This window comes from Aedes aegypti, chromosome 3, assembly GCF_002204515.2.
Source record: "Aedes aegypti strain LVP_AGWG chromosome 3, AaegL5.0 Primary Assembly, whole genome shotgun sequence".
Taxonomy (NCBI): domain Eukaryota; kingdom Metazoa; phylum Arthropoda; class Insecta; order Diptera; family Culicidae; genus Aedes; species Aedes aegypti.
In genome coordinates, this window is record NC_035109.1 from 34060143 (window position 1) to 34087763 (window position 27621).

The 27621-nt window shown below is 35.0% G+C and overlaps 1 protein-coding gene across 25 annotated transcripts in view; it reads left to right on the forward strand.

Annotated features, from left to right (window-relative positions):
• Window positions 1-27621, forward strand: part of LOC5577684 — a 245090-nt gene that overhangs the window by 211392 nt on the left and 6077 nt on the right. For 4 of the 25 annotated variants that reach the window (XM_021849749.1, XM_021849750.1, XM_021849754.1 and 1 more), the window contains one exon: window positions 23278-24630. The exons of 18 other annotated variants lie outside the window; for them this stretch is intronic. In XM_021849749.1, the coding sequence (XP_021705441.1) occupies window positions 23278-23362 (85 nt within the window). In that variant the 3' untranslated portion in view covers window positions 23363-24630. Of the gene's footprint in view, window positions 1-8455; window positions 8620-23277; window positions 24631-27621 lie in introns of those variants that run through there. 3 more of the 25 variants (XR_002501267.1, XR_002501269.1, XR_002501268.1) reach the window with 1 other exon arrangement.

Here is a 27621-nt window from a genome sequence, read left to right on the forward strand (position 1 = left end):
TATTTTTATTTTTAAGAATTCCAGGGATACTACTAAGGATGCTACCAGGAAACCTACCGAAATAACGAGAATATCACAGAAATACTAAGAATTCCATATCCATCATCGCAGCTTAACATGCTATTTTTTGTAATTCACTGAGGAAGCTCACAATTCTACCGTTTCATCAAATTCTTAGTACTGGAATCTTGAAAATGTTAGGAACTTTATGATTCCACAATTGCTGTAATCTCAAGATCTCTTTATAGGACACAGATTTTAAGCAAAAATTAAAAAATTCTCAAAAAATAATCATTGTAATCATCATCATAAATTTCACTTGCACATAAACTGCCCATGAAAGCATAACTGTCCCATATGGATTTTCGAACCACCAACTTTTTTCGTCACAACATCCATGTTTTAATATGTATTTTACTATGCACATACAAATTTACAGACTTTGTTTGAAAATGTTGTGGAAAAATATGAAGATGGTGCAGTCCCATATTGAAAAATAAAGGCATAACAGTCTCCATATGAACTTTCAACCGAAATAGCAACTGCGAAACATGAATTGTTTTCAAGTTTATATTTTTTGATGATCAATAGAAGCAAACCTGTGAGGTTGTGCTGAATGAATATGGCAAGTAGAAATGTACTAGAAAACCATGAACATTTGTATGAGAAGTCAAACTTCAAACTTTGAGCGGTGTTTTCTCAATGCCTACTTTTTCAATATGGGACAGTTATGCCTTTATGGGCAGTAAAGGGAATGCTAGATTTATCGCAAATTTATACTTCAAATCGTTTAAAATTACATAATATACATGGATTAGTGTCCATGCTCGATTACGCGATGTATAGCGGGAATGTAGTAATATTCATATTTTCACATGATATGTCGTGTGAATAAGCGACAAATTTAGCATACATGCATGATTTTATTGATTTTAAGTGTCACTCTGAATGGAATTTTCTTAACGTGCAGCATCACTCTGCACTCAGCAAGTTAAAAACTTGCCTCCTTTCGACCTTTTGTCATAGATTCGGGCGTAGAGTATCATCGTACCTGCCACACGATATACGAATGCGAAAATGTTAACTTTGGCAATGAAAGCTCTCAGTTAATAACTGTAGAAATGCTCATAAGAACACTAAGCTGAGAAGCAGGCACTGTCTACAGGAACAATAATGGTCTTACGAGAGATATTTGTCACCTTCTTGCTCTGACGAAGTATGTCAAGGAAAATCCAAAAAATGTAAATGTATGTAAAAATGTCTAACTGGGATGTTATAATAGGGTCCTAAAGCCTTGTCCCAATGTTCATACCAAACGCATAAGTTTTCGCCAGATACCGAACTGTCCCTTCCGAAATGTCAGATAGGCACAAGTCCAGTGTTGAAAAGTTGAACCCACGTGGCGTTTTTGACGACTAAGTGAACGTTAAACATGATCAAAAGTGTCTAGGTTAAAATTTGGACCAATTAAAGTTTTATTATTGTATCGCCGTTATTTGAACGGGAAAATTTTCCAAAGTACAGTAAAGTAATACCTCGATATAACGTAACTAGATTTTTATTTTCATAACGTTATATCGAAGCAAAATATTTTTTCCTGAAATTTGTTCAACATGTATTGTTTGATGAGAAAATGGATCTTACATTAATATTATTGAACTAGCAGGCATTTTCAGTTTATCTTTAATATTTTTTCAATATGTTTCCATATTTATTTTTTTATACATTTCTTTTTATTTTCTTTCTTTTATTTTTACCTTTCTATTGCAGTAATCCTCAAAGAAATGCGTTCAGGATTTTTTTTTTTTTTATGAATCGAGTTACGTTATATCAAAGTTTAAAAGTGGTTCAGGACTTTAATTTAATATAATAAAGATTTCATCAAATGGTTTAGGACCCTATTGACATAGCGCCAATAAAACTGTCTTATCAGTATTTTTGTAGGTGGAAAATGTAATTTAAGTTAATAATTTAATCATTAAATTAAGCAACGTAACTGATTCCGCATTAATATTTATCGATCAATCACGAGCAACTACAATTATTTGCAAAAGCTTCGGAGCCCCCTGAGAGGTCGTCACAGCCTTCTGGATCCGTGGACGACCAGTTGGGAATCGGCTGAAGATTACTGCAGAAATATTTAAAGAAATAATCCTCTGAATATTTTGTGGCCCTGTCATGGAATTCATAATAGAATACGTTCATGGAAAAATTCTGAAATAATTTGTGGAAAAAATAATTCAATATCTGAAGGAATTGCAGGAAATGTTCCTAAAATAACTGATAAAGAAATTTCTGTTGTACATATTATCAATGAATTACTATAGATGAAGCAAAATTTGTAAATTTTTATGACGGTCATTATCATTATTATTTGTAACAGTGTTAAAGCAGACCTTGCCAACATTTTTGATCCACGGGCCAAAGCTTTTTCTTCCAAAGATTAAGAGCGAATTGTTCCGGGGATGCCGACAGATTCTCGCTCAAGAATTCTGAGACCTTGTCGTATGGGATCTTTGAGAATTCTGTTCAAAATTTCATAAAAATCATGCTCGGAATTCTGTCATTATCCCAACTATGATTTTGTGAACAATGTTAACCCTCTAATACCGTGTTGATTCGAATGGACCGGTCACTTTGAACCCAGGACACCGGCCTTAAGGCACCCAAACGACAACTTTTATGCATGGAAATGTCACAATTAGGGAATTTAGGATAAAAAAGTCAAAGGTTAGTCCAAAAACACCGTGAAAAAGGCCACTTCACTGTGGTTTATTTAGTCGATTTCGTGCGCTTTATGAATAACGCCCTAGCCGTTGATTTAACGGTATGGTATAGTTTATTCGGAGAAGTTTCTTGGCATTTTTGTTGGCAAGTTTTGTAGCAGTGAAAAAGAAAAAAAACATATTTTTCATAATGTTCAGATATGGTGTCTTCGGCAAAGTTGTAGATATGGCAAAATCAAATATGATACAACTTTGTCTAAGACTCGATTTTTATATCTCTCATACATTTTGAGATATATGCCGTTGTATGTGAATGATCCCTAAACATCAGATTTTTCACCAATACTTTTTTTTTGAATTTTCAACATTTTTTGTGTGTTTTACAAAGTTGTTTGCCATGAAAAAACTGTTTTTTTCTTGTTGAGCATGTCATCACGCTATCTTTTGAAATAACAAAGTTATTCATAAATGGTAGTTTTGGCCCGCATACTTGTTTCCGGCGCAAAATAGCGCAGACAACTCTTACAAATTATGAAAGAACCATACCCCCTCTTTCGACAGGCGATTGAAACTTTTGTCTTTTGTCTAGTCTTCTCATGCGTTTTTACTATCAAACTTATACGCCATATGAAACTGAAATCGACCGATAACTGTTTTGCTTCAAGAGATTTAGATATCTCACAACTTTGTACAAGACATAAACAATGCTAAAAATCTCAGTTAAACGCTATAAAAAAAGGGTTTTTAACTTGTATTTTTCATACAATTTTGTGCACATTGTGTTATAAGATTTTTATAACTCATTAATAAGATGTTTAACGTTTTTGAGGTCTTCTACCAGCCAGTCCATGAAAAACCGATCTAGTGGGTCACCGGATTCCGTGAAAATTTTCAATTTTGGTCCTTATCCAAAATAAGGATACCGTCGATGGGGGTGACAATGGGTCTAGGGGGTGAGATTGGGTCAAAACGGAAAAATATGTTTTGTGAAATATTTCAGCTAATAACGCTGATATTACTAAAATTAATAATTCATATGTTAGGGAACTTATTATTACACATTACTCATAACAATATACATTTTTAGAAATAGTAGTTCTTGTGTACTACATCAATAAACTTGCATGTTGAAACTAGATAAAATTTACAACATTTAATTTCTCCTGTACAAAGTATCACGCATGTACTCTAGCCTCTATCGTTGCATTAGTAGAATGTTGAAAGTCTTTTCATTACACATCACAGGTATTTTCCGGAATCTGTTTGATTTTCCCACAAAAAATCATTTTTTCGGTACGATGTCTAAAACATTGAAAATGGGGGTGAGATTGGGTCAAGCAAGAACGATAGTAAATGAAATTCCAAGTCCACTTTTTTGACATTTTACGGTGCCGGGTGTTCTCTTTTTTCATTAAGATGTGTTTATTCTTTCTAAATACAGCATCTCTGAAACATAAAACAAGTCTAATTGAGTATTCCGTGCATTGAATAACATTTTGACAACTTCTCAAACTAGCAACTGTGTTTCGTGCGCAGCAACATCGTAAATTTTTATCAAAAGGATGTTTTTTTCTAAATTTGATTATTTATCAGTGTTTTCATATTATAGAAACATCTCACGGAAGTACAAATGAGTTGGATCGCTGAAATACTGGGATTATGACGTCAATTTTTGCCTGAAATTTATTGATCGTGGAATGTCGCACCGAAATTTAATTATTTGCGAAGGTTTAAAATAATCACTGTTTCAGTACACCTTTGGGGAAACTGAATGGGATTTATAGCAATGGGGATGAGACTTTGAAGACAATTTGAGGGAAAAACCAAGAAAATTTATGTAAACTTGACGATAAATGTTGGGTTTACGTATTTTTTCTCATAGCTCTTCAATTTTCAGTATAATCTTTCTTTAAAGTGGGTTTATCATACTTGTGAGACATCTTAGATATCTTTTTGTCTTGTTTGCATCGTTCTTTGTCAATATTTTTCAGTTGTGAATGGTTTTAAAATCATATTCTCAAAAACAAGTTATTTCAATTGCAGTGACCCAATGTCACCCCCTCTATGGGGTGAGATTGGGTCATTTTTCATTCACTTGTGGTGCCGCTGTGAATAAATTTTTGTCTTTGATTTTTTGAACAGTTGTTAATGTACCATCAAAGTACATACACACCAAATTTGAAGTTTATTGGAGTTAAATTGCGATAGTTATTCAAAAAATAAATCGCACATATCCCTTTTTGACCCATTGTACACCCTCAACGACGGTACACGTGTTTTTGAATTTTTAGTTGAGCTGACCATTTCCAACATAGCGTGACCAAAAAATCTCGATTTTGCAAAATTTTTATGTTGTTTTTTAATTATAACTTTTGAACCGCTAGGCCCATTTTCAATTTTCTAGGACGAAAAGCTAAAAATTTTGACTTTTCAAGAAAAATATAAAATTTCACAAAACTTGTTTTTAACATGAAAAAAGGGGCTATTGTTGTTCTAATTTTTTCTTGAAAGTTCAGAAATTTTTACGTTCACTGTCAAATTTTCAGCGCATTAGATTTTAAATAATAAAAAAAAATCATAACTTTTGAACAGCTCAACCGATTTATAATCTTTTTTATGGAATGAATGCTTAAGATTTCAACTTTTAAACAAAATTAAAAACTCCGAAAAAACAATTACATGAAAATAAAAATTTCTAGTTTTTTAGAAAATTTTCATGTAAAAAAAACATCCAAGTTTTGTATTGTTTTCTGAAAAGTTGAAATCTTAAGCTTTCATTTCATAAAAAAAGATTGGAAATCGGTTGAACTGTTCAAAGTTATGATTTTTTTTAAATAAAAAAAATTCAAATGGCCTATTTTTTTGATAGTATAAAAGTCATGAAAAAACTGTTGTAGACAAAAGTTTTATCGGCTGTCGAAAGAAGAGATATAATCCATTCATAATTTGTAACCGTTGTCTGCGCCATTTTGCGTCGGAGGCAGGTTTTGGGAGCCTAAACTACCCCTTAAAAAGAGTAATGTATGGATAATTTTGTTATTTCAAGAGATAGCGTGATGACATGTTCAGCAAAAAACACGTGATAAACAACTTTGTAGAAAACACGAAAAATATTAAAAACTTGTAAAAAAGTTACGATGAAAAATATTATGTTTAGGGGTCATTCAAATACAACGGAATTTATCTCAAAAAGCATAAGAGATAGAAAAAATGTGTCTCCGACAAAATTGTTTCAAATTGCCACTTCTACAACGTTGTCGAAAACACACCATATCCTACCTGAAGTTTATGAAAATAAAAAGTTTTCTTTCTCACTGCTAGGTGGATTGATCATAACGAGATGAGCCCTATGAGATAACTTCTCCGAACAAACTATAGGGAAGATTCAAATATGACGTCCATCATTTTTCGGGATTTCTAGACCCCCCTCCCCCCTCTGTCACGCTTTTTCCAATACCTTATACATGCGCTGTCATACTTTCATAGACAACCCACCCCCTCCCCCCCAAACTATGGACGTCATTTTTGGATGACCCCATACCGCTAAAATCAACGGTGTGGGCGATATTCAAAAAGCGCAAAAAAAGGGCAAAGTACAGTGGGCGGGATTGGTGTAGTGTTTAGAACTTACGCCTCTCACGCCGTGGACCTGGCATCGAATCCCATCTCCGAGATAGTCACTTATGACGAGAAGGTTATAGAAGGTTATAAGGGAAGGGAAGTAAAGCCGTTGGTCTCGATATAAACTAGCCTAGGGCTAAAAATCTCGTTAATAAAAATAGAAAAAAATATCGGCGACACCGTGCACTGCCCGGCATTCGAAGCAGCATGGTACGCAAATATTTGTTTTCGATCTAAATATAATTTTCACTATCTAAAATCGATCTAAATACGTTTTGGGCAAACATAATTTTTTACTAGCCAATTCATAAATTTTGGATTTTGATTTTTATAATTTATATTTTTGAACATCCCTATCCTTCTGGATTTTTCTTGAAGCTTGTTCTGGTTACCTATTTTTGATTTTACGGTACTAAAAATATTTTTTCATATTCTCTTCTGTATTTTTTTTTTTGTTATAATTCTGCTATACCCTGCTAAAGGGCTAAAAAGTAAAAATCGTGTCAAACGTTTCGTGAGTATTCTGTAAAAAGAAATCAATTAAAATAATGACAGGATTTTGTAAGAATTTTGATTAAAATTGCGGGGCCCAAACTCAAATGGGTATAAATGACATTTTGGTCGATTTTGAGCCAAGTATACTAAAAACTCTACTGTTTTCAAACTTTCCAACGGAATTTTCAGGTGATTTTTCCGTTCACATACAAAAATAACATGATTCGTAGAAAATTGGCTTATGTTTTTTTTAATTGCACGCAATTTGTATGGAATGAAAAATTTCTGAAAGTCATTTTTAAATTTGTGCCACGAAATATCCTGGGATTCTGCTCAAGATTTCAGAAGGAAACTCATAACATGATTGGTGATTGTTGGATATTTTAGTGAGAAACTGGTGATTTCATTATTATTATTATTATTATTATTATTATTATTATTATTATTATTATTATTATTATTATTATTATTATTATTATTATTATTATTATTATTATTATTATTATTATTATTATTATTATTATTATTATTATTATTATTATTATTATTATCTTTATTAAGGAGATTTTCAGCCCTATGGCTGGTTCATCTCCGTAGGTGGTGATTTCATGACGGAACAAGAAATTCACTGAATAAGACGGAAATGCTGAGAGAAAGCTATTCTATCCGGTTCTATCAAAGAACTTCAATGTTTTTGATTTAGCCAAAGATAGGAAATTCTTGGAGTAAACAAAATAACCTATGGAAAAGTGAGGGCTTCCGGAAAGAATCTGACGGTTTCGAGAGAAAGTTCAATATTTCTGGAGATTCTAGTCAAAACGATAACTCCTAAATAGATTTGTTAAAGAAGTTTTCCAGGGATTTCTGCAGAAGTATGATATTTGGATGTCGTTGCTGTTTTTTTTTCTGTGCACTGAGTGGCTCTATCTCCATGTTGAACTGAAACAGATGTGATCAATATGGTTTTCGACCTTGGATGCATGATTACCGATAATCTCATAAATTCTTATGAGCCTATTGCTCAGTGAAAACTGTGCCGAGCACTTCCACAGTTATTTAGAGAAGAACAATCATCAAACCTGAATCGCAAGTCAGTCCTATCAGCATTTTTTGTCAAAATTGAAAAAAATATAGTCTACTTCTATCCCTCTGATGTAATCAGAGCTGTATCAGTAGACGATAAACAGACTCTCATGGTGTGTTGCGGATCATGATTGTTGCAGAGAGCGATAAGTTAAAGCCACTCTCCGAATCCAGGATATATTTCTAGAAGGATTCGTGGAAGAAACTATGATAAAATTCATACATGAGGACTTGATGGATGAGTTCCTGGAAAAGACCCTGCCGAACAGAACCTAAGAAAGGTTTTAAACATCAACTTAAGTCGAAAAGAATTTTGCTGCACAGTGTTCTATTTTAAGCTCCAAAGAGTGAGTAAAACCATGCCTCTTAGTTTTTTTTTTAGTTTTTATAAATATTATATGTTGCGCGTTGTTAAGTAAAATTAGATCCAATAACTTAAATACCTTTGTGATGTACTATTTATCCTATTGTTTCACTTCTTTTTTTCTCACAACCGTTTATCGAAACTTGAAAATGTTTTTTTGGTAAAGGGAGGAAGAAACTCGATAAACACATAGATCATCAATCGAATCAACGGGCAGATGATCGAGAAGAGGACCGGTCAGATTAAACACAAAACACACTCAACAGTTGAATGAGTATTTTTGAATGAGCGAGTTGTTTTTGAGTTGCGACATATCCGTTAAACGAAAGGGTAAGAGTACACTAACCAACAAACTCTGAGGAGAAACCAAATATCTGTGATAAAGCTAAGAACGCATTTCCGCTAGCTCATGTACTCCTCGTTACCCCCTGAAATGTCTCCTCGCAAATCTTACATTCGTTAATATCCTAATTACACTAAACGTACGAAAACGGCTCAATGGTGGGCGCCAATTTGTAACGATCCCTATATTTCTGCGCGGCATCTTCGTTCATCTCTCTGTGTGTAAACACTTTCCTCCAATTCCGGTGTAATTAACAACTGCTTAAGGCTACCACACCGCCCGCCAATAAAAACCACAAAACTTTCAATTGCTCGTAAATTCTTTTGCGTGGTACAGGTACACCTACCTACTTCTCTCATCTTTCGCTCATTTCATTATTCGCTGCTGGCTTGAATAGGTTTCGCTATTAACTCATTAAACCTCGACGAATGAAAAAGCAAAAGTGCGTCATCTCGCAATTTACAAAGTACGCTAGCGAGAAGGAAAATTATGATTGTACCTTCAGCATTGGCGCCCAACGCGATCTGGTAGGGTGTCTGCTCCCAAGTCCATCTCAGCCCATGAATTCTTATTTCTAAATCTATTGTCTAGAAAACCTACATGTTGACATCAAAACTTTACATGCAAGCAACTCGTCAAAAAATTCTGTCAATTTGCCTCTTAATTTAACAGTAGAAGTAGAAAGTAGATTAGGTTGCGAAAGTTGAGAACCTTACATACGTCGTTTTGTAATTCCGAAAATAAAACGTTATAAAAGTGAAAATCGATTTGATTTAGAGTGGAGCATGAAGAAATTCGTCTGCGAAACACGTAGGATCGATAAACTAAGTTTGATTTTTCAGAACTGTCAATGTTTAGGTGGAGTCAAAGACGAAATAAAGACGTTCATGTCTCTTGTAGCTACTTTAAAAAATTGAGGTAATAGAGCAAAATCTAGAATGCTGTGAAAAAGGTACTACGATCTGTCAAACCTGGGTATCGAATGTAGTTCTAGAAGTGGTACATATACCAGACTACTATGTTTTTATTTTGTCTTTGGTGAAATTATTTTCCAATCTTCAATGAGGTTCAAGTAACCTGGCGAAGATGGGAAAAATACTGATTGCAATTAATGATTTAGAAAAGAGTTTCAATTTCCTGACCGAAATGTTTTCAACAAGCTGTTTTTTTAACTTGACACTTCCAATAAATGAACTCTAGAAAGATTCGCGAATCAGGCGAAACTGATAAAAAGTACACAATTTAAGAAAATATAGCGTTGAAATTGTAGCTTGATTGTCTATTCACTGCACTTGAACTTTCCCCCTATCGATAATTTAACTATTCGAAAAACGCAAATTTGTAGAAGACGAAACTTCACCTCATGCAAAACCACACACTTTATTGATTACGCCTGTGTTTTTGTTTATCAAAGTGATGAGCGCATCTGAAATCGAAATCAAAACACGGCGAGAGTAAACGGCGACACTACAAACAAAAAATAAACAAGGCGTACATGGCGGGCTTAATTGAAACCAGAATGTAAACACGGCGCAAAAGTAATAGGCGACACTGAAAATAATATCGATTACAGGCTCATAACATTGGGCGATACTGGCATTCTCGAGTACGTTTTAGGCGAAACCTTTAAAGATTTTTTGAGTACGAAATAGCTAGGGGATATTGTAGGAGATGTGTGTGGTATTGATGAGGATTTTAAAACTAGGTTTATGAAATATGTTTTAAAGTGAAAAGGTTTAAGTTTGAGTTTATTTTCTCCAATTGGGATTTAAAATTGCACATGAGAATTTCATTGATTATTTTCTCATTGTTATTGATTTGTCAGATAGGCCCTAATCGCGAATTCCTCTAGAACTAGAATTTCTATTGCTTCGTTAGTGGCGTTGTGATTATAGTCAACAAACATACACACACTACAGAGCTACACACTAAAGGCCGCATTGTTGTTTTGAGACATGTTGTATATTGAAAAGGTCTCACTAGTTTTTCAAGAGATTTCGTTTGTATAGTTGTTACAACTAGTGATTTGAAGCTGATTTACCAAGTGTTTGCTCTCATGCATGCCCGATTCATCAGTAGGGCTCGTTGTTTTTGTTGTAGTTGGATATACATACAAATTTTGAAACATTAGCTTTTTTTTGCTTTGTCCTGATTGGCGATTTCTACCTTCGGTTTTGCCCCCTGTCGTGGATGATTGAAGTATGAATTTTACTAGAAAATTCTTGTTAACTTTTTCATTTAGGAGCAAGTTTTGCTCAAAAGTCAAAGACCAAACAAGTTGTTTGTCCAAACGACACCTAAACTGATTCCGTAGACACCGAGATATCGCTTTTCAAACAAAATCAAAGCAAGCCGACCTAACCTAACCGATGTTTTCTCTTATGTTTTCTTTCCTTTGTTTCCGTGTGTGATGCATCGCGTGTGCGTTTGTAAATGTGTACTAACATAACCTAAAAAAATCAATCGAAATCCCACAAAAAAAAAACGAATGTACAAAACCTAACGCAGCTTCGGCTGCCTCGACGCAGTTGACGACGTCTGCGATCTCGGTCTCATCACCGGGCGACGACCGTTGCCTAGTCACGGCAACACTGCGTCAGCGATTACTTCGTCGGCGGCCGGCAATGCTAGTACTTCAATCGGCCGGACCACCAGTACCGTGTCCGTTTGTTCCTCCGCAGTGACACGTCAGCACACGAACAAAGCTGACAGTAGGGCTGCTTCCGCTTCAACTAGTTCTACTGCTGCTGCTACTACTACTACAACTACTGCTACTACTAATACCACTACAACTAATTCTGCTAACACGTCAACAGCCGCAGCGCAAGGCAGAAAAGCGATTGAAAATGAAATTGGTGCATTTTATAGTGCATTTTGTGTGTAAGTAACTAACAAACCAAATCCAATTCCGTCTGTATAATAACAAAAAAAGAGTACAATTTGTTTATATAATACAACTTAGAATCCTCCTCCAACACTACAACCTTACGTACTCATATAGCTTTCCTCGTTTTGGCCACTCCTTAGAAAGTAATCCACATTTTACGAAATCACACAGAGAAAAAAATTCTGGAAAAATTGGATTATATGTTCCTTGTACAAATTCAAACTTCAATCAGATTCACCACACAAGACCTCTAGAGAAGCATTCGGTTGGCCGATCGCTTTTGATCGTTCGGTTTCCGAATGTGGACTGTGTTCGGTTTTTTCTCCTTCTGTCTCCGTTTCTCTCCGTTTTCTCTCGTTGTTTGTTGTGTACATACGTATTTGTAACGGTGTATTTATCTCAACGTATCTAGTTTGTGATCGAACAGTGTATGTATGTGGTGAATGTATTCAAGCGGTCGTTCTTTCTTTGCCTTCGTAACGAACTCTAGTTGTCGTGTTCTATTGTGTTTTGTGGAAAATAGTGAATGTGATTCGTATGTTCGAGCTTTCGGCTGAATAAACCGCTAGTGGGCACAATTGTCCGATAATTTGAATGCCTAAAAGAACAATAGTTGACAGACAAAGTTTATGGGAAAAACGTTCGAACGGACAAAAGGTTGAAAGACAAAAAGTCGAAAGGACAAAAGGTCGAAACTGATTTACTTGGTGTTATTTTTCCTTTTCTTGAAAATATATTTTCGGACGTTCGCCTCTTCTTTTTTGTTCTTCGATCTTTTGTCCTTTCGACCTTCTGCCCTTTCGACCCTTTGTCATTGACTTGATAGATAATCTTATTTTTCAATCAACTGTGAAACCTTCATGAGTCGATATTACATGACTCGATAACATTTTAAAATACTAAAAACAAAATTTCATGGTTAGGGAAGGTGTACCGGTATTCGCCATGTACCAGTTATTCGCCACCCCGTAAACGGTATTACGACATATATGGCTACCAATTGATAAGTGTTCGCTAATTTGCTTTTAGATGATACGGAAACATTAATAAAAATCGCAAAATTTGCTCAAAAAATAATAGAAAAAAAAAGTTTCCTAAAATTTTTGCTCTTTTGCCCCTTTTTTTCGCCATGGTGGTCCAATATTCACCACCTTCATTTTTAATACAAAAACAAAAACTTGTTTGGCAAAGTTGTTTAAAATTGAAGGTTTACAACTTTGCTAAAGCATGTAAGAAAGTTAGTTATGCTATTTATATGAAAATGTTGACCATTACAGTTTAATCTTCAATTTGCATCATTTTGCAAATTTTACACATGTTTTCAGTATGGTGGAATAAACGTTCGATAGAGAAATTTTTAACAAATAAAATTTTTCTAACAACAACTATTTGTCAATTTTTAGGATTCAAATTGAATGTTTTGATCAGGGTTGGGAAAAATCTTGAAATTCACTCTATTGTTCTATTTCCCGCTGCATTTCACGCAATTAGAACCTTCAATGACACTAATGATTTAGAAAATTCATGCACCAAACATAGGCTTCCTGAAGAGATTCACGTTTTTGAACTACTGTGCCTCGTGAGTTTCGTGAAATTCAAGCCTACTACTATTACCATTCCCAGCACTGGTTTTGCTGATACAATAAGCATTATTCTAAGCCATAATGATTATCAAGTTCAATGCTCTATAAGTAGCAATTTTCGCGTTATTTTAATTATTTTAATCAGTCTTCCCAAACGAACACCGACCAGGTTGGTTAAGGCGGTTTCGTACTCTCCTTGTACTCTCTTCTCGTGCTCAAACCAAAATGCTCGAACCTAAACCTAAACCCAAACATGTGTAAAGTGAACATCGGTTTGCACACCGGTTTGAACACCGGTCCATTTGTATCTCGATTGCAACCGAGGTTCAAATTTTGGTGCAAATCTTTGGTTGGATCCGTGGCCAGAACGATGGCACAAAACGGACAGACCGAAAACAGTTGAAATCCACGCTTATCAATTTCTACTTATCGTGTCTTGTAGTATGATACAGTAAAATTCTTGTTTTTTTTTCATAAACTTACCGCTAAATGTTACCTAAAATATTGATCTTAGTTGATCTGCCTTAATAAAACATTTATTCAAGTCTCAAGGCTTTTGCGATTGGTGCCAAGAAGTTTCATAGGGTAGGTGTACCAGTTATGGCCATAGTGGTTCCCTATTTCGCCATACGTGATATCTTGTATGCTTTTACATTTTGAAAAATCTTTTGTGTTTTAGCAGTAAAATTAAGAATAAATCTTGATGTTAAAACATTCAAAAAGATTAAAAATGTAAAAGTTATCCAAATTTTGCATATGGCCAAATAGGGAACCACTATGGCCATAACTGGTACACTTTCCCTATATGATCGTAGAAATTTATCCGCGTGGGTTTCAACTGTCTGCGTTGTGCCATCATTTGAACCTTAGTTTGAACCGAAGTACACAAATTGAAATTTTTTGAAATGCAACCAAAAGCTGTTTGAAAAACTGTTTTTATTAGATATTTCTCCATCAAGAAACATTGTCTCAAATATCTTATCAATATTCTAGGGTGAAATTTATAAAAAATGGGGGTTTTGTGTAATTAAAGATTTAAGTTCTATTTTTAAAATTTCCGTAAAAAAAATAAAATATTGTTTCAATGTATATTTTTTTCTTGTAGCCCGAATGATTCACTACAGTTTCTCCATAGATCATTTTTCTCTAAAATCAACAATTTCGGAACTAGAATTATTCAAATAAACAGATTTCAGAAACTCGTAGACCATTTTCAAAAGTTATTCTTGAGTCAAATTAATCGATTTATCTATGGAAAACGCTTATTCTATCATACTGAAAACATATGTTAGGGCCCATTCACAAATTTCATAACGCTGAAGGGGGTGGGTGGGTGTCCCAAGAATGTTACAGTTCATACAAAATTCTTAGAATATTCATACAAAATGCGTTACGAGGGGGTGGGTGGGTATCAAAAATGATTATTTTCAGCGTTATGATATTTATGAATGAACCCTTAAATTTACTGCAAATTGAAAATGGTTGAGTCCTGCGACTGATCGATTTGACATGGAATTCGTCTATTTAAACATTTTTCTTTCTTCATGAATAAAATTTGTACAAAACTGCTTTCAATCAATACTAACCATAGTTCTAGACATATTTAATGTTCCAATGCCAGTTTTAACATGTTTGTATCATTCACAAACAAATTTTCCTTTATTTATGTCTAAATGAATATAGGAATGCATTAGACTTTGAAATGAAGAGAATGAAGACGTCATTATAAAATTGCTAAACACATCAATTCAGTAACGGCTCTGTTATGCTCTACAGCCCTTGAGCTTTTCGGAAAAATGCCTACCAAACTAGGGACTGCAAAAACTATGTTGGCCGTTGATATTTTGAAGCTTTCAAAATTTAAGATGTTTTTTTTACGACTTTTACCTTTCAAACCTAACTGTAAAGCGGGGTAATTTTGTAAGTTGTTCAGAAGAAAATCGTTAAACAATTCAAACTTCGTTCTAAATGTTCTAGTTTTAAATTATTGAAACAAGTACTGATATCTTAATTATTGATTTCAGTTGAAAGAAAGAAATTGATTTTCGGGAGACCTAAATTGTTCGTGTATTTGTATAATTGGTACGTTAGCATTTTTAACTCCTCAAACAGAATACTGCTTGACATCTGATCAAATCAATCATGATTGCAGAAAGCCTGTGCAGAATGTGGATGAATGGATTATATTAGGGGAACTGGGGGTAATTTTCCCATATTGGGGGCAAAACGCGCCACCCTCGATTTGGACGAACGATTTGTTTTAGAATGCTTTTTTCACCCTATATTATATAAAATGGATAAAAATACTGCTTTCTGAATTTTTTTTGCAATTCCGCATCATATTAGCCTACTTTTCATGAATAGTTTGAATAGCATAACGGCCTACTTTTCCTAACAGAACAAACAGTGCTGAAAAGTGCTACTTTTCAGCACTCAAAACGGTGCACTTTTCAGTACTATTTTGAGAGCAGTCAATTTGTCATCGCGATGAGTCTTCATACGCAATTCGCGGTGTCTCTTCATACGCAATTCATCGAATTGCTCTGTGATTCTCAATAACTTACAATGACTACAAGCTTACAATTTTATATCTATTGGGTGATCCGTATCCGTTGATGAGCCATACGGATGCGGAATCGGCTCGACCAGTGAACGTAGAGGTAGGTGAGCCAGATCAAAACTGACCGGAACTTCGTGTTCCTACACGGTTTGTGTAGGATGCTTGACCCATTATAAATAACTGTATTTCAACACAGACGAAAACTGCAAGCGGCGTTTTATCTGGCCCTTTCATGAATTAAGAACCAAGATCCATTTGAGTTTAGGTGAAACGAAAAAAAATGTGACATTTACGTTTAGTGTCATAGACACTATTGTATCACAGCCTACCTGATTGAAAATACCGAGGGCTTCTACGCATGGCTGTTCATGTGGATTTTCTTTTCAATTTTGATTGTGCTCCTGGAAATAATCCAACTCAAACTGCATTTTTCGTAATAGCAAAAAATGTTGTATGCAACTCGTTGCAAAACTCGATTTTTTCAGCACTCGTCGTATTTGTCCAACTCGGTAAGCCTTGTCGGATAAATGTACGACTCGTGCTGAAAAAATCATCATTTTGTAATTTGATGCATAAATTACTATTATGTGTTTTCTCAAGAAAATCGTAAAAAACCTTTTTCACTGTTTTCGTTGCAATTTTATGCAATTTTCAAGGTCCTGCTCGATGAATAATCAAATTTCTGAAACTTTCGCAGAGAGCCAACTTGTGCACTGTCATAGTTTGTATGCATGCAAAAATATGTTGAATTTGTCGTTAAAAAGCTTATCGAAGGACTTTAATCAACTCGTGGGGGCAAAATGCCCACTACAGATGGGAGACACACTCATAAATCATTCAAAAAGTCGACTTTCATAACACCAAAACAGCCGTTTGAAATAAAATTCCACCGAACGTAATGCCACGTTGAAGATACGCACCAATTTGAACGTTACAAATGCGCATTTTCCGCATCATCATTATTGAACAATAACATCTGAACAAACGCCCGGATGTATGCAATATACAAGCAAGCATGATTGTGTGCGTACGTCTAGAGAACGAGTAAAGCCGGACTCAAGCGGAGCGTTTTAAGCGAAGACGGACTTCGAAAGTAATGCGTGGTATGAACCAAGTAAAATTTTTCCTTTTAACCAAAGTAATTTTGACAGCTGATCCAGTATAAGCGAAATGTCACTTTTACTTGCGGAATCATTGAGCGGCACACTTTTTCGTATGGAAAAGTGACAGCTCCATTTGATTTGCATGGCAGCCGTTACCCACATTATGAAATCAGCAAAGTAATTGCGGTTGCGGAATCATCCCTTGACCGTTTCTTGTCCTATTCTTTTGTACAGGACTTATGAACAGCGTACCAACCCTCAAAAAATACAAATGCAGTCAAGCAAGCTTTTCTTAAATTGATTTATAAATCCCAGGAAAACTAAAATTTACTAACTAACTAAAATTGAAACTATTTGTTAGAAAACATGTTCATAATTCATCATAATTAAAAAAGAGCATAAAATAATGTTCTTCACATCTAAAATCGCTGTTTACCTTAACATGGGCAAATTACCCCAGTCCCCCTACATACAATATTGAAAAACCCTCTGAGCAGAATCTCAATAAAGAGAATCAAAAATTAATATTTAAATATTCCTCATTGCTTATATTTTGGCAGTTACACCAGTAACTTGCACTGGAAGACTACTAATGGTAGTCGAAATACGCATATCTGCCAAAAGATAAGCAAATACACCCGATTCTGTTTTTGCACGGGGATGCGTGCAAAACAAGTTTTTAGTTCAAAATTTCAAAAACCGTGGAAAAAAGTAATACCATTTCTCGACGTTTCATACAAAAATAAGGTTTTGGTGGAAAAAATGTGTGGAAACTTTTATTGCACGGCCGTGTAAAAAAAAAATCCGTGCAAAAACAAAATCTGCGATAGGACTGACAGCTAAAAGTGTGAATGCAACCAAAACGCATGCGTAAACAAAGCATGCGAGTGTTGCCGGTGCATTACATTTGCCTTTGTAATCGAACGGTCACTCCGATCGCAAAACGTCAAAAGCTCTTGGTAAACAAAAAACCAGCTGATCGCAGCTGTCTCATGGATTGCCTTATAGAGCAAGAGCATCAATAGGGTCCAAAAATGTTTGATGAAATCTTGTTTTCATTTAATAACAGGAAAGAGCATGTTACTGCAACTACTTTTGCATTTTTTCTCGCTCAAATAACGGATATATCATATTATTTCAAAATTGGATCCATAAATGGACATTGACACTTGAGATCATGTTTGACGTTCGCTTAGTCGACAAAAATACCACAGGGGTTTTAGTTTTAACACTGGGGTTGTTCCTATCTGATATTTCAGAAGGGACACGGAAAACAAAATACACACAAAATTTGAGTTTAAATCAAGGAGTGTGACAAAATCTATAAAAACATAAAAAAATGTGTTTTTGTACTTCAACAAATGAAAAACATTAAAAAATTAAGTAAACATGTGTTTTTGGCCTTAACTTAAGTGTTTGGCACTGAAATTGGGTCAGGGCTTTAGGACCCTATTTTCGACCTAGCACAGTGATTCCCAACCTTTTTAGAGTCGCGACCCCCTTTGAGATTCTGTGAGCCTAACTCAGCCCCCTAATTTTTATTTTAAATGATTGAAAACTGAATATAATTTTTGAGAAAGTCTATGGTTTGTTTAAATTATAATCAACAACCCAGAACAGGTCGCTTTGTGTATTTAGTATGCGTATCATGAGAAAAGCTCGCATTTTATAAACAATGCGAGCGTGGTGATACCAGCGATGACAGTGGGCGCGACTGCGTTAAGTTGAGTCGGGCATACCCCACTAAGAATTAAATTTATTAAACTTGATACCAGCAGTCTACTGACAAAATTCTCAAAACGGGTTGTCGTTTTAGAAATCATTATAAGTGTTTCGCAAAATTTTCTATAATAATTTTTCAAATATTTCTCCTGGTACTCGTTATTGATACAGTAATGTCCCGATTTTGTCAGCCCCATGCTGCATTTAGGGTTGACAAAATCGGGAAAAATTTTTTTCGACTGGTTTCAAGTTTTATTTTAATTTAAGGACTTTGTTTTATGATTTTGTTAATATAAACATTATTTTTTACTTCCATTTTCTATGTACAGTAATCCAAGGTAACATTGTTAAATTTCTTGGATAATTTCAAATATCAAAAATACGATCTTTAGATGATTGTATAGACGTGGCCAAGGTCATCATTGACTTTATGCGCCCAATATTGCCAGTATAGATTTGTTTAGTCTTATTAAAATAAATATAAATTTTAGGCAGACAAAATCGGGAAAAAGGGATGTTAAAATCGGGGATAGATAAAATCGAGTCAAAAATGGTGCTTAAATCGGGGGTAGACAAAATCGGGGGCTGACAAAATTGGGTCATTACTGTATTACCAGTAATCCTTCAAGATATTGTATCCTTTCGATTAAATCTTTAATCTGACAGATATAACGTTTATACATGAATGAACCACAGCACATGAATATATCCGGCAGTCTGCCTAACATCATGCCAAAGATCCATTGATAATCATCCCAGGTACAGGTATCCACCAAAAATATTTCAAGAAATCAACAAAGATATCATACAAAGATGGGATCAAAAATTTACCGAGCACCATGTGAGCAAATTTTCAAGAATCTATAAAAACTGATATAATCAAGTATATTGCCAGGCATCTTTTGGAGCATTAAAGAAATCCGCTAATGTTTTAAGCGGAATCTTTGAATGAAAAATGTCAAAAACACCAACATGAGTCTGCCAAGAAATTTTCCAAGATTATTTTCCAATATCTAATCGAAATTCCGGCAGCTATCTCGTCGCAAATCTTGAAAAGCGTCAAATTTGTTAACGATACACTTCGAAATTGCACTAATGATTCAGCCATATATTTTCAAAAACCTTCAAACTGTTTCCGGACACTACGATGAAAAAATCGCACTAATGTTTAATTAGCAATCAAGTGGAAATACAATTGCAATGGTTTCGCGGACCCCCTAAGAAGTCGTCAAGGCCCCCTGGGGGTCCGCGGACCACCGGTTGGAAATCACTGACCTAACACTAATCTTTGGCCTACTTTGTATGAAAATCCGAAAATTGGCAGATATTTCTTGTAAGTCGAAAGACTTACACTTAGACTTAGACTTAGACTTTTCGCTACTCTCACTTACTCTTTTTGTTTTACAAAATTGGGCCTCAAATTGAAAGTACAGTACTGATCCGATTCGGTCAGCCCCTATTTGAGAATACATTTTTGGCGTCACCGTTACATAAATAAATTTTCTTCAAATCTTATTTATTCCTGTTGAAGTCATTATGATAATGTACACAGTTAGAAAAAATCATTGAAATTTATGTCATATGTACCCGACTATTGAAGCAAGGCACAAATTTAAGTTATAAATGACGTGATGATGAAAATCACATTGAACTAAATATTGGTCGGATCACAACAAAAATCAGTCACATTGAGCGTAATTTTACAAGAATGATGTATTTTTAAGCTCAAATACTATAAAATTAACAACTACCGAAAAGCTAAACATTACATATAATTTGCAATTGGATTAGATGGACAAATTGATGTGAAGATTTGCGAAAAAGTTACACGTCTTCTCAGTGAGAATCGAACTCACGACTTCTCGATCTCTAGTTGGGGCACGTTACCACTACGCCATGAGAGGACTCATGAACGCAGAAGTTAACCTGAATTCGATTTCAGCTCAATAATCACGTGGTCCTTTTTCGCAAAGTGCATCTCTTTCGGAAGAATTAGATGCCCATCCAAACACAACGCTTTATATATCCAATGCCTAGCCCGAGAGCGCATTGTTTTTTAGGTATAGGAATAGCACACTACACTAGCCAGCAACAGCGCTGGCTGAGGTATCTATTGTGTGGGCTTCCAATGGGTCGCGACGTTATCAAACGACCGGTTACGGAACATGAGTCCGTTGCTCGATAAATACTTGTTTTTAATTATGAATCGTGGTTTACGGCTAACCAGCCGAGTGAAAGTTTAACAACTACCGAAAAGCTAAACATTACATATAATTTGCAATTGGATTAGATGGACAAATTGATGTGAAGATATGTGTGCTATTCCTATACCTAAAAAACAATGCGCTCTAGGGCTAGGCATTGGATATATATAGAAAGCGTTGTGTTTGGATGGGCATCTAATTCTTCCGAAAGAGGTGCACTTTGCGAAAAAGGACCACGTGATTATTGAGCTGAAATCGAATTCAGGTTAACTTCTGCGTTCATGAGTCCTCTCATGGCGTAGTGGTTAACGCGCCCCAACTAGAGATCGGGGAGTCGTGAGTTCGATTCTCACTGAGAAGACGTGTAACTTTTTCGCAAATCTTCACATCAATTTGTCCATCTAATCCAATTGCAAATTATATGTAATGTTTAGCTTTTCGGTAGTTGTTAAACTTCCACTCGGCTGGTTAGCCGTAAACCACGATTCATAATTAAAAACAAGTATAAAATTAACGTTATTTCTTATTTTTTGATCGAGTATTTTGCTTAACCATAAAATTTACGTCATATCTATTTATCTATATAAATAAAAATGGAGTGTTGTTTGTATGTCACGAAATGGCTTACGAACGGGTCAACACATTTGAATGATAATTTCTCCGTTTTGTTCCTCATGGGTTCCGACGTGTTTGTATGTATAGAAATCCTAAGATATTCACCAGAAAAGTAGGGAAAACGAGAGTGAACGGAACTGTCATTTTGTATGCGACGATCCATAGCGTTTTTCAACAGCCTACTTGATGGCAAGACGAAGTTTGCCGGGACCACTAGTGTAATATAAGTTTTTTCTTAGTGTGTAGGACAGAAACAACTTCCATAAATTGTTTACATTTTGAAGGAGAGCTAAGGCAAATGACAAAATCGGATCATCTAAATATGTAATGCTTTTCGCCAAGTAATTCATGTCCATTTTTAAACTCAGCCATTACTGTTTTATGTCGAAATTGCGATTTTTTTTTCAAAACGCTTATATAATATCATCGTTTTAAGCTACTAGTGTAAAAACTCAAATGTCTTTGATTACAGTGAAAAAATCTTTAAGTTTAATACTTGACTCAAGGCTCTACAACTTAAAATATTTTCAAAACATTTTCCAAGAATTAGTCAAAAATCAAAGGACAAAAAAAGCTGTTTCAAAGTTGTTTTACGGTCGAAATTCCTTAAAAAAAATAAAAAAATATATAGAAATTTGTAATCAGAGGTTCACTTTCAGACAGACCGGACTCGGTGATATTTTGACTTTTTAGAGAAACGTTAAGAACTCCATCATTTCGAATGCTATTTTGGTACAGATGTATCATCAAATAGATAAGTTCCTTTATAACGGCTAATAATGCAAAAATGGTACATCTCCTGGAACCGTTTAAAACACTCGGTCCAGTCTGTCTGAACACCGACCATTTGTAAATAGTTCTACCAATTTTTCGGGCTTAAGCATCTCAAACTAAAAATAAACAAGGGATCCTCAATGCTTCGCTTATGATTAGACATTACACGATGCTTGACTCTTCGATATTTTTTACCGAAATCTAAACCACTGTGTAATTTACTATCGAATTTCGGTAACTTTTATCAAATGCCGAAAAGAACAATTAACAAATTCAATTTATAAAGTGTGTAAATTTTGGGTTCGGCCACCTGCTGGGCGCCAAATGAAATCGTTCATTTATTTTAAATTTAAAAATTAACATTTATTTTAAATTTAAAAATAAAGACAGTATACTTGGCTAGCGTTTTATACAAAAACGCAACAAAAGCTGTTAATGTGGCTCAGTTATTTATTAAACAGAAAGTAAATAAAGAGAGCCTTTCAATATCCGATAGGTCCTTTTGAAAAGTTACGCGGAATTGGTCATGAGTTAATCTTGCCACGTGCCTCGAGGATTTGCATAGGATTATTCTGAATCTTCTCTCTGAAGACTAAACCTTTTCGATAGCCACACATAACCTCGTAGCAATGAAACTTCCGGAATGGATAAACATCAAATAAAATATCATTTAATAAAAACAAACTTTAATAAAATTCCTAGACATCTGCAATGCATTTATGTTATATGCTCTTTATGTTGACCAATTTCGAAATCGTCTCACTGAATGTTATTCACATTGCACACCGAATACTCATCACCTCATCTCTCGCACTCATCATGCTTTGAGTAAATTAGCTCGACTATCACTCATCACTCATTATAGCTGTTGCCATAGAAACCTCCGCTTTTGACTATCGTTTGAATGACATATCAAAGTTCTCATATAGTTTGAATAACTCTACATATCGAGCATCTCTCTCCCTCTCTCAATCTCATTAATGCTCGTCAAACTCAGTGGCCGAAATTCACTAACACTCGTATTTTTTTCTCTTCATCGCCGATCCCCTCTCGCTCTTTTTCTCTCAACGACCCTCCCCCCCTGACAAACCTTGCCTCTCCAAACAAATCACCACTACCACCATTACCAACGCTGTTGCAACTACCACCACCACCACCGCCACCATCGGCTCTCTTCCCCATTGTTCTCTTCCGCAGGTCGTACGACGAGGACGAAGATTACGAGTCAAACATCGACATCCTGGAGTCCCAGCTGGACGATTGCATGCTGAACGAGTGGTGAGACGAGGGGAACGGCGGACCACGTGGCCGCCGCAGTAGAAGAAGCCGTCCCGGTGACGTCAACGACGAAGACGATGATGACGAGGTGTTGCAGGATGAGGAACTCGAACGCATCGAACAGGAGATTTTGGAGGAACTCAACCAGTTCTAGATCGCTCATTGTGTGTCGTCCTACTCGTCATTCCCTTTCGCTCTCTCTCTCTCTCTTTCATCACAAAAAAAAACTCACATTATAATCAAAATGAAAGAAACAAATTTGCAAGAGAAAAGTCATGCGAGTGCGCAACTAACCACAAACACAACAATGCTAAACACTCGAGAGCGGAGCGAAGCAGGTGTGAAGAAAGAACTGAAAAAAATCATCACATGAAACAGAAGAAACAGTTTTGGGCAACTTTATTCCAAGGAGTGAATGCGATTTTGGATCGGATCGTCGTTTGTCATGTTTGTTACCATTGTCATCATCATCATCGTCATGAATCGTGCTACTACCAACAACTCACTACTACTATTACCGAAGCTATTACACCCCTTGTATTGCTATTATCGTGTGCTATCACAACTACTAATGCGCGCAAACCTGCGGCAACACACTGAGAGTGTTCCGGGTGTAAATCCGCATCACTGCATATGGAACGAGGATTTTTCTTTCTAAGGTTTTGCGTATTTCATCACAGATGATTGTATAGGTTTTTAAGTTTGAATAAAATAAAATGAATTTTACCAAACAACACTCATAATCACAAACGAAAAAAAAAAACTTAAAATTCTCGGTGTCATAATGTGAGGGATTTGACAGCTTTTGTGAAGAATTATTTGAAACAAGCGTACAGTGCAGCGGAACCGACAAAAATAAAATGTTGATCATTTTTTGTTTTAGAAACAATGCAGCCAAGCAAACGAAACATTTCTGTAAAAATATGAGTTAGACTTTGTTCCGCTATTGTGTATTGAAAATTTTATTCTATCATAGGAGGCGTTTTTAGTTACCATAATCGAAAGGATATCGTGAAATATGTTTTTGAAATGCGAAATTTCTAATACGATTTGCAGCTAAAATACTACAGTCCTGCCTACAGACCGGAAAATATTAATTTTACGAAGTAGCAAAAGTGTAAAAAAAGCAGTAGAAAAAAAAACATTTAAGAAAAATTCATCATTTATCATCAGTGTATGCGTGTGGTACTCAGAAAATATACTATTTATATATAACCAGTAGGAAACCAAACATCATACACAACCCACAACCACGGAGAAGAAGACTAAACACGGAAAACAAAGTAGGGAACCTCAGCGAACACGGAGGAATTGGAACAACACTGAAATATGCTTATGACGCAGGAATACCAATTACATACATACATACATACATACACACATTCATACGTACATACATTCATAGGAGGTGAAGCAAACTCGAAAAAGTTTTGTAGGAAACGAGTTTTTAACGGGACGTTGAGTAGAAGAAGAACCTAGCATATATTCTAAACGTCAAATTGTGTGAACCTTTGCGCAACGCGCCGCTGATGACATGTAGATAGCCAGTTGGTAGTGAAATAGATTATTCTTCGATGAATTAGCGCTTTGAGGATGTTCAATGGTAGGACTTTTCGCTCTAACGAAGGTACGGTGCTGCCATCTGGAAAAGTTTACTCTATGCGTGAAGCATCGAAAATTTCACCCGGCAAGGTATAGGAAGTGAAATCTCAAATGCTTATATAAAATTAATTACAATAGCTATTTAAATTTTTTTCAGTACATGTATAGACTTTTGATGACTTTTGACCTCGTACACTTAACAGAATTTAATTAAATTTTGTTTTGAATTTTTTAGAAGCATTTGAAAATTGACTTCCTATGCTTTGCCATGTAAAGAAATCGGAGCTTCACGCTTCAGGGTCAACTGTGGTAATTGCCTTCGTCATCGCGAATTCGCGTCTACTAAGATGATTACCACAGTTGACCCTATGCGTGAAGCTCCGATTATTTTACATAGCAAAGCATAGAAAGTCAATTTTCAAATGCTTCTAAAAAATTAAAAACAAATTATAATTAAATTCTGTTAAGTGTACGGGGTTAGACCAGGTCCGTCCCACTCGGGCTCAGATTGGGTACCACTTCTAGTAATGCATTTGGTCCCTCGGTAGTGTAAAAGGTACCCAAATTTGACAGATCGCAGTACACTTTGCACGGCATTCTAGATTACCTTATGAGCCATAAAATTTTGGGCAACTGCAAGGGACATGGAGGTCTTTAATTTGTCTTTGGTTAGACTTTTGATAAACTCAGCAGCATATTGAGAAAAATATATAAAACTCAAAGTTATATGCCTATAATGTAGCCCATCAAAAGTCTATCAACATATACTGAAAAGATTTTAAATAACTATTGTAGTAATTTTATGTGAGCATTTGAAATTTTGCTTCCTATACCTCGCCGGGTAAAATTTTCGACGCTTCACACATCGAGCAAACTTTTCCCAGATGGCAGCACTGTACCTTCGTACACTCGAATTGGTACAATGCACAGTGGTCCAGGAATCAGTTTTACGCGGAAAGATGCATTTCGAGCCTTAGAATGAAACATTAGACAAAAACGGTCTTCTACAAAGTTGTTTGTATTAGATAAGCCCTTTGTTTGGTGTTATTGAAAATTAGGGTGGACCACATTTTCATAGAAATTGTGTAACTAACTTTCTTATTTATAGAAATTATATTATACATGCTTCAGCAAAGTTGTAGACCATTCAAATTCAAGCAACTTTGCCAAAAAAAGTTTTTTTGTATCTCTTAAATTGACCGATTTAGAGCTTTTTTCCTGCAGTGACATAGGGTGGTCCGAACAAAACTGGTTTTCTGGCTCTAGAGTTTTCAATTCAAATTTCTCATCAAAGTAGTCTATGAGACACTTTTAGAGCTTTGAAAAATGCGTAATTTGGTGAGTGAAGAAACTCGCTATGTCCTTCCGTTTAGGAGTTATTGTTGTTTTTCTCTCAAAAACATGCCTACTTTGATTGTTAATATCTCTGATTGGGGCAAACATAAAAAATATCTTTTGACGGCATTCGAAAGACAAAATGAAATTGTATATTATATCAAAAAATTAAAGATGTGTTATTTTTGTAAATCTAATAAAATGCCTTGAAAAACAAAGAATTTTAAACAGAAAAACTTTAATAACTTTTGAACTAAAATAGATATCATCAATATTTTTGCATGAAAATTTGCGTTTTGTCAAGTTCTTAAAGTCGTTCATAGACCGTTTTGACGAGTAATCTGAAATAAGAAAGATAGGGCTCTAAAACTATTTTGAAGATTTTCATCGTATGTATTTCTTTATTATTTTGCATTTTGAGCCTGAAAATTATATTTTAGACAAAAATGATCTTCTACAAAATTGTTTCTAAAAATTTAGGCTTTTATACTATGTCATTTGAAACTAGGGTGGTCCACAATATCACACATATCATATAATCATTTTTTTTTTATTTATTTCTTTTGCTCTTTGCCGGTAGAACTTGAAATTTTGATCAACTTTGCCAAAAAACGTTTTTCTGTAGCTCAAAATTTGACCAATCTAGAGCATTTTTTCCTAATCATAGCAGGGTGGTCCAACAAAAATAAGTTTTTCAACTCTAGTTTTTTTAATATTATTTTCTCGTCATAGTCGTCTATGAACGACTTTTAGAACCTAACAAAACGCAAATTTTCATGCAAAAAGATTGTTGATATCTATTTTAATTCAAAAGTTATTAAAGTTTTTGTGATAAAAAATATTTGAATTTCAAGACGTTTTATTAGAGTTACAAAAATAACACATCTTTAATTTTTTGATATAATATACAATTTCATTTTGTCTTTTGAACGCCGTCAAAAGATATTTTTTATGTTTGCCCCAATCAGAGAAATTCACAATCAAAGTAGGCATGTTTTTGAGAGAAAAACAACAATAACTCCTAAACGGAAGGAGATAGCGAGTTTCTTCACTCACCAAATTGCGCATTTTTCATAGCTCTAAATGTGTCTCATAGACTACTTTGATGAGAAATTTGAATTGAAAACTCTAGAGCCAGAAAACCAGTTTTGTTCGGACCACCCTATGTCACTGCAGGAAAAAAGCTCTAAATCGGTCAATTTAAGAGATACAAAAAAACTTTTTTTGGCAAAGTTGCTTGAAATTGAATGGTCTACAACTTTTCTGAAGCATGTATAATATAATTTCTATAAATAAGAAAGTTAGTTACACAATTTCTATGAAAAT